This window comes from Bison bison, unplaced genomic scaffold (genome assembly GCF_000754665.1).
Source record: "Bison bison bison isolate TAMUID 2011002044 unplaced genomic scaffold, Bison_UMD1.0 scf7180017864072, whole genome shotgun sequence".
NCBI classification, from domain to species: domain Eukaryota; kingdom Metazoa; phylum Chordata; class Mammalia; order Artiodactyla; family Bovidae; genus Bison; species Bison bison.
Genome location: NW_011494644.1, coordinates 9901681 through 9915226, shown reverse-complemented (window position 1 = coordinate 9915226; position 13546 = coordinate 9901681). Strand labels below are relative to the sequence as shown.

At 46.9% G+C, this 13546-nt stretch overlaps 1 protein-coding gene across 1 annotated transcript in view; it reads left to right on the top strand.

Moving 5' to 3' along the window:
• Window positions 1-13546, top strand: part of GTF3C1 (general transcription factor IIIC, polypeptide 1, alpha 220kDa) — an 81143-nt gene that overhangs the window by 553 nt on the left and 67044 nt on the right. Inside the window, exons 2-5 of the mRNA XM_010837240.1 lie at window positions 3869-4078; window positions 6721-6897; window positions 7632-7775; window positions 12321-12417. Of these exons, the coding sequence (XP_010835542.1) occupies window positions 3869-4078; window positions 6721-6897; window positions 7632-7775; window positions 12321-12417 (628 nt within the window). The remainder of the gene's footprint in view (window positions 1-3868; window positions 4079-6720; window positions 6898-7631; window positions 7776-12320; window positions 12418-13546) is intronic.

The window sequence follows — 13546 nt, the reverse complement described above, 5'->3', positions numbered from 1 at the left end:
GGTCTTCGGCCTGGCAGGGCCCAGGCGTCTGATGGAGTTGGGGGATCGCCTTGTGATGTTCCATTATGTTCGTGTGTGTTTGGGGTGATGGTGAGCAGAACTGGAAGGATATGCTTTGGGAGAGTATGCTTTGGGTTTTAAAGAGTATTTTCTTTGAAGTGGAGCTTAGGATTGAAGCAGTAAGGCTGTTCAGATCAAGACTAGAGACCAGTTGAAATCAACAAACCTTTATGGAGCATTCATTCAGTGCTGGATTAGAGAGCAAGTTTAGCAACACCAGCAACAACAATAATGATAGCTAACATTTATTTATTGCTGCTTATGCCTTGGTGCTCTGGGCTTCCCAGGCGGTGCAGTGGTGAAGAAATCCCCCTGCCAAGCAGGCAACGCAGGTTTGATCCCTGGGTCAGGAAGATCCCCTGGAGTAGGAAATGGCAACCCGCTCCAGTCTTCTTGCCTGGAAAATTCCATGGACAGAGGAGCTTGGCGGCCTACAGTCCATGGGGTCACAAAAGAGTCAGACACGACTGAGCGACTGAGCACAAACACATAACTTGGTACTAGGCAATATCTTGTTCCTGTTGTTTCAGGAGATTGAACCCATTTTATTCTCGCATTGACCCTATGAGGAAGGTGCTCTTTTCTTCCCCATTTTTTTTTGTTTGTTTATTTTTGTTTTTAATTTTTTTGGCTCCAGTGTGTGGCTTGCGGGATCTTAGTTCCCCATCCAGCACTGAGTCCTAACCACTGGACTGCTAGGGAATTCCCAGCTATCTTCCCCATTTTGCAGCGGAGGAAACAGTGATGGAGAGGAATTAAGTCACCCATCCAAAGTTACGGACGTTGTAGGTGACTGGGTGTTGATTCGCTTCCCAAAGCTGTGATTTTTTTTTTTTTTCTTTTTGTTTTGAGGGTCAGGTTTCCAGAGGGAATACTGTGTAAAACAAGACTTAAAGGTTGGATTTAGGTAGCCAGTTGGCAGAATTTTTCTAAAGGAAGAGAAATAAGTTTGGTTGAAGTGTAGAACTGGAAGTAGTGAATGAAGAATAATAGTTGACATTTATGTATATGGTTATTGTAAGCAGGGACTGTTCTAAGATTCTTGAATATACTAAGTACTATTTATACAAAGCAGGATATTCTTATCCCTATCTCCTTCAAGAGAAAGAAAACTGAGACACAGAGAGAGTCGTCTACTAGCAGGGGCAGAACCTAGAAACTGAATCCAGGAAGTCTTGGTTCAGAATCCAGCCTGCCCTTACCAATTGGACTGCACTAATCCATTTAAAGCCTACACCACCAAAGGGAGGGTCAGACTAGAGGCAAAGAGTGAAGCTGAGAGATCTGTAGTAATCCACTCACGAACCAACAGTCAGGGTTTGGCTTTCCATGCTGGGTGTGAGAATGAAGAGAAAAAGCTGATGGAATCAGACATGAGGCAGAAGAATCTGCAGGATTTGGTGACTGGTTGGGTGTGGGGTATAAAGAAAAGTAGGTCTGGAGGATGATGCCATCCAGTTCCTGACTTTTGGGCATCTGAGTGTGTTGCTTGTTGTCCAGTTGCTCAGTCATGTCTGACTCCTTGTGACCCCACAGACTGCAGTACACCAGGCTTCCCTGTTCTTCACTATCTCCCGCAGTTTGCTCTAACTCACTTCCATTGAGTCAGTGATGCCATCCAACCATCTCATCCTCTGTCATCCCCTTCTCCTTCCTTCAGTCTTTCCCAGCATCAGGGTCTTTTCCATTGAGTCAGCTCTCTGCATCACGTGGCCAAAGGATTGGAGTTTCAGCTTCAACATCAGTCCTTCCAATGAATATTCAGGACTGATTTCCTTTAGGATTGACTGGTTTGATCTCCTTCCTGTCCAAGGGTCTCTCAAGAGTCTTCTCCAGCACCACAGTGTATGACAGGCCAATAATCAGAAGACAGGATATTGAGGCTAGAAATAGCGACTTTATTCAGAAAACTGAGCATCCATGAAGACGGCAGGCTAGCACCCTTGAGTACCAGATTCTTGAATGCCAGTTTCTGTTAAGGGTGGAAGAGGTGAGGCAAAAAGTTAAAAGGCCATTGTTGTTGTTGCTGTCCACTAAGTTATATCCAACTCTTTTGTGATTCCATGGACTGTAGCCCGCCAGGCCCCTCAGTCCATGGGATTTCCCAGGCAAGAGTGGGTTAGGGCATCTTTCCCAGGGCATCTTTCCAACCCAGAGATTGAACCTGTGTTTCCTGCTTGGCTGTCGGATTCTTTACCTCCAGGCCACCTGGGAAGCCCCTGAAAGGCCATTAGTCTTGCAGAATATCTCTTGGTTGGGCCAGCATGAGAAGTAGTTGTTTAGTTGCTAAGTCGTGTTCGACTCTGACCCCATGGACTGTAACCTGCCAGGCCCCTCTCTCCCTGGGATTTTCCAGGCAAGAATACTGGAATCTTGCAGACTATCTCTTGGCTGGGCCAGCAGAGGAAAAAGGATGTGCTAATTTCTTATTTTCTGCAGCCATTGACAGGTGGGCAGGGTCAGAATGCAGCCCTGTGAGATGAACAAAGGCAAGTCAGTTTACCATTTTAGCAGATGGGGGGGTGGGGGGTGGGTTGGGGCAGGTTCCCCTGAGGCAAGCCATTTTGATTGCTTACAGCTATTGACAGCATCCTTTTAGTGATTATATTAACAAAAGCAACGAATGGCAAAGGTTAAATAAAAGAAACAGATCCAGGTTTTGCTCTTCTCTGTTAAAATTGATGACTGCTACCCTTTGCTGTGATGGGGACCACAGAAGTGCAGCAGGGAGGCTGAACCTGGGGGAAAGTGGGGAATATGCTGAACGAATCTTGAAACACACTGGAGATTCTGGTTGGTCAACATCTAGCTTTGTGGGAGGGTCAGCAGGTCAGAGAGTGGGACTGAGCTGGGCACGTGGAGTCACCCCTGTGACTGGTAATGGAAGCTCTTGGCCAGGACCCTCCCTGGGAGAGAGTGTAGTGTGGTTGGAAGCCTTAAGACATGGCCCCTGGGGTGGATGAAGGCCCAGGAGCCTTCAAAAGAAGCCTGGGACGTTATAACTGGAGAGCCAGAGGACAGCAGGCCAGAATGGCCTGAATTGACAAGGTGTGATTTGAGAATGGAGGGTTAAGTAGTGCAGAGGTTACAGACAGGGCAAGAAGGAAAGGCACTGACAAATGCAGATGGGATTTGACAGGCGCAGGATGTGAGCAGGATTCCGAAGGAACACTTGACAAACGTAGCTGACTGGATAAAAGAAGCATAACTCAGGATGTCTCCATGGTGTTGATAAGAGGCCACTGGGAGAAAAAGTGGCCGTCATAACTTTGGTTTTGATCTCATCAAACATGACAGTTGAAAACAGGATTAGTGTTTGGGGGCAAGAAACAGGGCTAAGGATTTGATGGTGAGAATTGTTAACATGCCAAGTGATAATTGAAAGCCATAAAAATGGGTGAAAGTGGAAGAGGGGTAGTTAAAGAGATGGAAAGGTGACATCTCTGAGTAGGGAAGCCTTGAGTCATTAAGTCCAAACTTGATGGTTTGGAAACCAGGCACAGGATTTGCAGGGAAAACGAAAAGCAAGGAAGGTGGTGGGGCCAGGAAGGTGGTTCCAATTTCACCATTCATCCTTGCGGGTGAACGTGGAGGCTCCTGGGAAGATCTGTGTTGTCTGGGATGGAGACTCAGAGACAGTGCTTGTCAAGACGTCCTGCGTTAGGAAGGCAGGGAGACCAGGGACTCTTACTCCCTCTCCCCGACCTCGGCCAGAGGTTGTCAGAAGAACACACCCAGCATGTGTTACTTCTGAGGCTGAGCTGCAGTTCGACGTTTGTGCACTCCCCCCCCCACCTCCCCGCCTTAGGTATGAAGAAATTGATTTGGAAACGGGCATCGTGGAGTCCAGGAGGGACCCGGTCCCTCTGGAGGATGTCTACCCCATTCACATGATCTTGGAGAATAAAGATGGCATCCAGGGCTCATGCCGGTACTTCAAGGAGAGGAAGAACATTACCAACGACATCAGAACCAAGATGTTACAGCCCCGTTGCACGATGGTGGAAGCCTTTGGCAGGTAACTCGTTTGCACTGTGGGAGACCGGTGGGCATCGTCCTGCTTTGAGCTGGGGTGTGTGGTCAGTGCGCCAGGACGGGGTGCAGCCCCGGTGTTCTCAGAGCGCGTCCACCCTGCCCTAACTAAGCCGGCCCTCTGCCTCATCACTCCGCTTCCTTTGGGGCTGATCTTGCCCGGGCTGGGGTGGGGGTGGGGAAGGCTGCCTTTCTTTTCCCTTTGTGTCCAGGTTCCGTCCTTTGTTACCTAGTGAGCGGTCCTTTTGTGAGTCTTCAGTCAGGGTCCCGATTTCCCAAGCCCCTCACCCCATCCCCACCTCCCTTCCTCCTTGACAAACAGGGAGAAGCTTCCAGCGTGAACTCACCTTGCTGCCACCTTCTTCCTCAGCTTGCAGGCTTGGCCCCCGTTTCCCTCCTCCCTCACCTCAGAGGAGACGGAAACCAGGCCCTGTCTCCGCCGGTGATTCTCTTCCTCTCTTTCTCCCCAGAACCTTGTGCTCTTTCCCGCCTCTGTTAGCTGGCTCATCTTTCTCCTTTATTTTCAGCTTTTCCCTATCCACACTGCTTTCTCCCCAGCCTGACACTGTGATTCGTTCGTCTTAAAACAAGACCCTCTCCCCACCTCGGATCCCCTGTGACTGACTGTTGCTGGAGCCAAGCTTCTAAGAAACAGCCACACTCGGTCTCTGTCCCCCTGGATCCCCCCTCCCCTCCTGGAGCTTTGCAGCGCCTGCTTCCTGCCCCTGCCCCACCGGGCTTCCTGCCTCCTCAGGAACCCCCCTCTTTGAGAGCTCTCCCTGGTGACAGCCCACAAGCTCTCTTCACACTCGTAGGCCCGAACTGGGGGCTCCTTGTACATGTCATTTCATAACCCCAGTCTCAGTTATCGCATCCCCTTGTAAGTGATTTCTTTTCTTGTCTTTCTCTTCATTAGACTGTGAGCTCCACAAAGGCAGATGCCATTTTTTATTTATCTTGGCATTGCTGGTTCTTTGCATGGCATTTAATCAGTGTTGGATAATTTGATGACCACAGTCAGCAAATCAGGCCTCGGGCACGAGTCCTAGAGTCAGCTACTGGGAAAGGTTGGAGTTCCCACAGGACGGGGGTAAACCACCCTGAATACATTTTTAAAGCAGCGAGTCAGTGTCCCTGTTTTCAAACTTTTCTCAGCTGAGCTCTTCCAGTTTAACTTAATGAACCTGTTTCGAGGACACAGGTCATAAGTTTGTGATGTGCAGACCCAGAAAGGAGACTGTCTTGTCCATCATGCGTATTTGCTGCCTAACACACTTTAGAGATGGACCATACAGAAGACTAACTGGGTCACAAGCAATGCGAAGGAAGTTGCAGTTAAATGAAAACATTGGCAATCTCAGCTTTTTACTTTTTGCCTGCTCTGTAGGAGCAGTGGAATCATCTGTTTTTTGGCGGTGGGAGGGAAGCAGGAGGAAGAACTGTCAGGCTGAGTGATGTGAGTGAAGACAGGCCTTAGGATCAGGCATCTGTAAACCACAGGCTGGGAGGAATAAATGCTGCCTATAGATGGGAGGGCTTGGGAGCCCGTGGGCTCTCATACAGACCTTTAGTGACTTACTCCCCTGGGAGAGGGAGCTCCTCCAGCTGGTGTGTCTCTATGCCAAGGAGTAAGCAAGGATGGCTTCTCTGCCATCACACCCTCGTGGGATCTCTGCGGCAGGGCTGGGACCCGAGACAGTCTGCCCAAGACGGCCATTTATTAATAAGTCAGCAGGCAAGGCCCCAGGGTGGAGTCTCTTTGTCTTCAGCGTTGGGGACTATTCAGCTTCAGCAGAGAAGTCTATATCCCAAGCCAGGGCTTCTCGAAGCGCCTTGCTGGGATGGGGGCTTGACCTCTTTTGCAGGCATTATTTTTCACACACCCAGACCGTAGGAGGAGCTAATGGTTTGTCCCAGGGTCTGCTCTCAAGAACTGCAGGTTCACCCATCACACAGGGCACTGTTCTTGACTCTGAAGTTTTGTTTTCTCAGTCCAGTTCAGGAGGCGAGTTCGTTCACTTAATAGATGGTTACAGAGGCCCTGCTGTAACCATTGAAGACACTGAGGATGTCCTGGGGACCCAGATGACAACCTGCCCCCCTCCCACTTAGGGCGTTTATGGCAGGAACGTGTGCCTCCCAAAATGTGGCCATTTCTAAGAGTGCCAGGTGTGTGATGAGTCCAGAAATGGTCAGAGGCAGGGATGGCCTTTTGGTTAGCATTTTTATGGAGAATTGAGGTGTTGGTATCTGAGCGGTGATCTAAAGGATGAGAATTAGTAGCCTAAGGATGAGGTGGGCAGAGGACCAATGGGGCCATTGTGGGTGCAGAGCCAGGCAGTGGGGGTGTGTAGAAGGTTCCATGCTCTGGTGGGGAGTAGTCTGGGTTTGGGTCCCAGGGCCCTGGCAGGACTGGGAGGGGTCTGGGCAAGGAAGTGGTGAGACTGGCTCTGTTCCCCCTGAACCCTCTTGTGATTCTAAGGATGGAAACTTCCTTAACTGGGGATTGTGAACCTCTGAGGAGAAGCAGGAAACCATGGTTCACTAAGGTTCTGCTTTTAAACATTTCGATTTTCTTAAAAAAATTAAAGTGATTTTTTTTTTCCCTCTGTGGCTTCTGGTTTGCAGGTGGGGGAAGAAACTGATCATTGTTGCCTCCCAGGACATGCGGTACCGGGCCTTGATCGGCTTTGAGGGCGACCCCGACTTGAAGCTCCCGGACTTCTCCTACTGCATCTTGGAGCGGTTAGGCCGGTCCCGGTGGCAGGGGGAGCTCCAGCGAGACCTCCACAGCACTGCTTTCAAGTAAGAGGATGCTTTGCTATTCTGCTGTAAATGTCGGGGCTCCCTGACCATCAGGCCCTGTCACCTGGGCAGTCCCAGCATCTGTGGTGGTTGAAGGCATGGTACTTTCTCATTGAAGAGACCCTGGAAAAAAAAACGAAAAGGGGGGACTTCCATGGTGGTCCAGTGATTAAGACCCTGCCCTTCCACTGTAAGGGCCACCGGTTCAGTCCCTGATCAGGGGACTCAGATTCAGCATGCTGCATGGCACGGCCAAAAATAGGAAAAAAAAAAAAAAACAGACCCTACGGTGACCATAGAATTTATTGTTCAAACTAGATATTTTGAGAGTGAAAGGTGGAGCTGACCAGAAGGAATGCAAGGCAATGGGCATAAATTGAGCCCATCTGGCAAACCAGAATGCATGGTCACCCTAATTATTGGCTGCTATATGATTAGATGCCCATGTCTTGTCTGATCAGCTCCTTGCTAACCCAGCCATCCCTTCCCACTCCATTCCTCAGTCCTCTGCACACACACGCCTCCCACCCTGTCTCCCCATCCACCTCTCGAGGGGTCTGGAGTGTGCCTTAGGTTGGGTTGCTGTCCATGGCCATTGTCACATAGCAGCAGCTCTCCTAGGTTGATTGGATGAGGGGAGAGGGTGGGGATGTGTCTCTGGTATTCACGTCTTCTGCATTGTGGGGTGAAAGTAACCAGCAAAGCAAAATGACTGCTCTCTTCCTCTCCTCCAGGGTTGATGCTGGGAAGCTTCACTATCACAGGAAAATTTTGAACAAAAATGGGCTGATTACGATGCAGTCCCATGTGATCCGATTGCCCACCGGGGCCCAGCAGCACTCAATCCTCCTCCTCCTGAACCGGTTTCACATGGACAGGTACAGTGTAGACTCCGGAGCACTTCCTTACCTCTGTATTTCAGCCTGGTGTCCTGTGCCTTTAAAATTCCTAGAGGCGGGACTTCCCCGGTGGTCCTGTGGTAAAGAATCTGGCTTCCCCTGCAGGGGGTGCGGGTTCAATGCCTGGTCTGGAAGTTCTGTGCCTTGAAGTGCAGCCAACAAAGAAAAGAAAAAAAAAGAACCAAAATCCTAGAGGCGAAATCAAATATGGCTAGCTTTTAGGAAAAAGATATTTTCCATCTGTTTCTGATTATGCAAATAAGCCATGCTTATTTAGAAAATCTGGAAATTATATAGAAAAGAAGGGGGAAGAAATACCTCTCGCCCCACAGCCCAGCAGTAGGGACTGTTTAGGGGGAGGGTAGAAAGAAAAGCCGATAAGTCAAATTTGATTTGTTATGGCGACAGAATTCTGTGGGTAGAAGAGAGAACAAGGGGCTGAAGTCAAGATCTGTATTTAATTCTTTGCTCCTGACTTGGGCACAGTCACTTGACCTCACTGAACCGCTGTTTCCCTCTTCTGTAGAGAGGCCCTGGCACAGCTTGGTGCTCGTTCCTAAGCAGTGAATATCTGTGCCTTCGTGTATTCTTTCATTCATGGAAAGGCAGGACAAATGAACAAGTCTCCCGAGCGCATACATTTGCCCTTGCTGCTGCTAGACCTGTGTGGGTAGTTAAAGCCAAGTTCGCCTTCCACAGTGGCATGACAATATCTTTCTCTCCGCCCCTCTCCTAGCACAACCCCCTCCCCACAAACCCCTCACTCTGTCCCTGTTCCCCACAGCTGAGGAGCCCTGGGCTCCTTTAATAGCTTCCTGTGGTGGCCATTAGCTTGTGAGCATTTATTATGACCTGTACTTCACATTAAAAATGCAAAGGAAGGGAAGGGCCTTCACACCAGTAAAGTGAGAGCAGAATCAGAGGTGTGTCCTGATTAATACACAGAGCACTGTATTTCAATGAAGGAGACCTAGGTTCACATTTTGTGCCTGAATTTTAAAAAAGCTGAACTTCTTTGTGAAATCATCCCTATCCTCTCTTACCATCTGATTTATAAGGAAATGTGTAAATAGATGCCTCCTAAAACTTTACGGTATTGTTGACTCAAAAAATACAACCTCAAAGTTGAGGATTATATTTTATTCGGTGGGAATTTTTAGGACTTTAAGCCTCAAAGGCAGCATCTCAAGCAACCCTGAGAGAACTGCTCTGAGGAGACGAGGTAGGGAGAACCAGGTTATATAGAAGTTTTGCAACAAAGGGCGTGAAGAATGGAATTATTTCCTGCCGTATCAGTAAGCAAGGATGTCACAGACATCAGGAGTTACACCCATCCTGCTTGAGCCGGTGAGCCCTGAGGAAACTCAGGATGTGAGAACGTAGGATTCAGGCCCAGATAGCTGAGGAGCGCATCAAAAGAATGATTTCAGTAAGCCCTGGCTCTTGCGTCTTCCCACACGAAGAAAAGCACTTAATTCCTTAACTTGGCATATCTGGTTTTCCCTGGTTGAGAACTAAGACCTCAAATGCCAGCATGCCCCTCCCCCCTGAAAAGGACCAACCCACAGACAAATTAAAAAGACATGATTCAGTCAACAAACTTAAACTTTAATACCAAATAGCAGCTTAATATTGAATATTTCCCAGTTCCCGTGAACCTGAAAGTCATTTTGGCCAGTTTCTTTTCTTTAATTTGTAAGCTCTTACTTTTAAATTGAATAGAGCGCTTTATTAATTCAGCTTTTTTTAATTGAAGTATAGTTGATTGACGGTGCTGTGCCAGTCTCTACTGTATAGCCAAGTTACTCAGTTACGCACATGTAGACATTGTTTTTTATAGTCTTTTCCATTATGGTTTATCACAGGGTACTGAGTGTAGTTCCCCGTGCTGTGCGTTAGGAGCTTGCTGTTTATCCACCCTGTATGTAACAGTTTACATCTGCTCATCCCCATCTCTCAGTCCCTTTTCTCTTCCCGTGCCCTCCCCCTCGGTAACCACAAGTCTGTGCTCTATGTCTGTGAGCGTGTTTCTGTTTTATAGATAGGTTTGTTTGTGCCATATTTTAGAGTCCACGTGTAAGTGACATCATATGGTGTGTAAATTCAGTGTTGATAATACTTTGCCCAGGTAGAGATATCTCATGTATAACACGTGCACAGACATACAGTGTAAACAGGCAAAACTGGAGATCTCACGGCTTCACTTAAAAAAAAAGCTCCTCATGAGTCAGGTATCACTTCGTAAACTTGTGTGTGCGCGCACAGCCGCTCAGTCAGATCTGACTCTGTGATCCCATGGACTGTAGCCTGCCAGGTTCCTCTGTCGGTGGAATTTTCCAGGCAAGAATACTAGAGCGGGTTGCCTGTTCCTACTCTAGGGGATCTTCCCGACCCAGGAGACAATGTAAACTTACTAGTTTACGAAGAACAGTTGGAATACATTGAAGTTGCTTGCTCAGATGACTAAGGCTTTACTATTTGTAAAATTTGGCCGAGGGAGTATTCCCTGTGGTTTGAATTTTAAAACTGCCACTTTTTTTTTTCCTCTTGGTTTCAGGTCTTGCCTGATTGACCTAATTAATGAGGCTCAATCTCAGATCCTTATGACCTATACTTTATATTTCTGGTTTGTAGAGATTTGCAAGAGAAAGACATCCCCCCAAGAGCAGGTCTGTCACCTAAATGATTCTGAAAGATTGATTTGTCTGACTTTATGTTATCAGTGAGACAATAAGTAAACTAAAGTTTATGAGTTCTGTGTTCTAAAACTTAGAATTTATCATGCCTCCAAAGGCTTGTATAAGGTGTTCAGCAAATATCTTCTGAGTTTACAAGTTAAACCCAGAGCAAAATCACCGTTTTTATTTTTATTAGCCCTTGAATATTAATTTCCATTTTGACTTATTTGTATGGCTCAGGTAACCCTATTGGTTTCCTTTAACGGTTGAGTTAATATTTCCTGAGAGGTACATTTCTTGATATATACCTGGTCTTACAATACAACACGGGGGACACATTCCCCAATGAAACACGTCTGCCCCACAATATAATTAAGCAAAAGAGATGTAAGCATCTTAAATAAAGCCCAGTTAAATATACCAATTTTATACACTTTCATCTCAATTCTGTCTACTTTGATACCTTTTAACTTTGGTCTTCATTAGGATCTAATCAATAAGCTTTGATCTTACAGGAGGAGTTTCAGAAGTTTTTCTTTCCTTCTTTTATTTCCTGTCCATTTTATCAGTTTATATAAAGGGCTCTGGGATCCCCAGAGTAGGGTTGAGCCAAGGAACTCAGGCCCTTTGGCCCAAATAGTTGCTGGTTGGCTATCTCAGTGTAAATTTTTTTGTTCCCTTTATATGTAAAAGGGAAGGTTGCTTAGTCGTGTCCAGCTCTTTGCGACCCCATAGACTATATAGTCCGTGGAATTTTCCAGGCCAGAATACTGGAGTGGGTAGCCTTTCCTTTCTCCAGGGGATCTTCCCAACCCAGGGATCAAACCCAGGTCTCCCACATTGCAGGCGGATTCTTTACCAGCTAAGCCACAAGAGAAGCCCTCCCTTTATATAATTTATATTTATTTGTTGTTGTTGTTTAGTCACTAAGTTGTGTCCGACTCTTGCAACCTCATGGACTGTAGCCCACCAGGCTCCTCTGTCCATGGGATTTCCCAGGCAAGAATACTGGAGTGGGTTCCCATTTCCTTCTGCAGGGGATCTTCCCAACCCAGGGATCGAACCTGCGTCTCCTGCATTGGCGGGCAGATTCTTTACCACTGAGCCACCAGGGAAGCCCAAATTTATATTTATACTTATATAATTTTGTACATATTTAAACTGTACATTAATGGTACATAAACTGTAAATGGTAAATAGAATGACTTATTTAACTTTTAATGTTGAGGACCAGTTAGGACATCCTTTTTTGTTGCATTTAACCTTAGGAAGTGTAATATCAAAACCCGGTGTTTTAATCACATAAATGTCCATCTTGTTTAACCCATTTTTAATAACCATCTAAAGATGTCTTTATTCATTTGACTTAAGTCCTGTTTTAAAAAATTTCTACCTTCTTGGAAAAAGTATCTTTCCTCATAAATTTATTTCCTGTTAACCATGATTATTCTAATCTTTTTCTTAGCATCTGTAAGACCCATTGAGGGATAGCACAGACCACAAATAAAACTTCCCTAACCAGTTTTTCTCTGTTTTAAATTAAAGAAATTCTTCAGTATGATCAAAAGATGTAAGCATTTTAAACAATCATTTCCTGAAAGTTTTAGCCACAGAGTGCAGTCTGTACACTGCTGCTAGTTAGGTGACCTTGGCCGTGTGACTGAACCACTCAGACCGCCCCCCCCACCCCAGTCTTCCCACTGTAAAGGACAGGAGTTGTTCTCTTGAGACTGAAGACCAAGGTTCCGTAGTTTGATATGTTGTCATATAAACCTTGACATCTTTTAAAAAATAGGCAGTCATTACTAATAGGTCTAAAAAAATGAAGTGTTTGTGTTTCTCACAGGAGGAGCAAATACGACATCCTCATGGAGAAGCTTTCAACTCTACTGAGCGCACGGAATAACCGGACTGAGACCCTGGGAAAGCTGAGGGAGGAACTGGTGAGCTGCCGGCTGCCCTCGTGCGGGCCTGAATGCGTCTGTGCCCCAGTGGGCATCTTTGTCAAATGAAGGCTCCGTGCATTGCAGTCAAGAGCTCTGTTACGGACTTGACCACCCCCAGCCCCTCGTGAAACAAGCAGAGTTTTCCTTTGGTTTATACAGAATGAAAAAGGGCTCAGTCTTTCATTTAAACCCCTCCTGCTCTTGGGTGGCCTTGGTTTTCCCCTGGGGTTTGTGCCAAGTCCAGCTATAAAAGTTCCCGTGGAGCGGTGAATCTGGGCATTAAGATTTACTTTCATAATCAGTTCATTTCATAATCAGGCTTATAATTTTCTTCCCACTGGTATTGTAACCATGTAACTCAGATTGGGACTTGAAGCTCAGCTTCTTGATATCTCCTTGTAGAAGGAATTCAGAGAGAGACAAAGTGATAGGTAAGAAGTGGATTCACTTAGGAGCATGCTCCACAGATAGAGTGTGGGCCATCCCCAAGGGCAGAGCAGCCCAAAAATGTGGTGTGGTTGGTTTTTATGGGCTGGGTAGTTTCATAGGCTAATGAGGGGGAGGATTATCCCAACTATTTCAGGGGAAGGGATGGGGATTTCCAGGAATTGGGTCACCACCCGCTTTTTGGCCTCTGCTGTTAGCCCCAGAACCGTCATAGCGCCTGTGGGGGTGTTGTTAGCTTGCTGATGTGTGATGGTGGGCACATGCTGAGGCTCGAGGCCTAGTGGAAGCCCACTCGTCCACCATCTTGGACTTAATTTGGTTTAATCAGTTTGTGTCATGTCCCTGGGCTGTGTCATTCTTTTAAAGTTTATGCTCTGCCCCCTCCCCTCCTGTTTCAGGTCTTGTTTTTTTTAAAGATTTGTTTGTTTGTGTGTTTCCTCTGTTTCTTGGCCAAGCTGGATCTCAGTTTCAGCTTGAGGGACCTTTAGTTGTGGCTTGCAAATTCTTAGCTGCACCACATTGAATCTAGTTCCTGACCAGGGCCCCCTGCATCGGGAGCTCAGCCTTAGTGGCTGGACCACCAGGGAAGTCCCCTGTTTCCAGTTTTATCCTGAAATAGCAGGGTGACTGTACTGAGAAGAGGTGAGACGACACAGGGAATAAAGCAGTTATGGGTGGA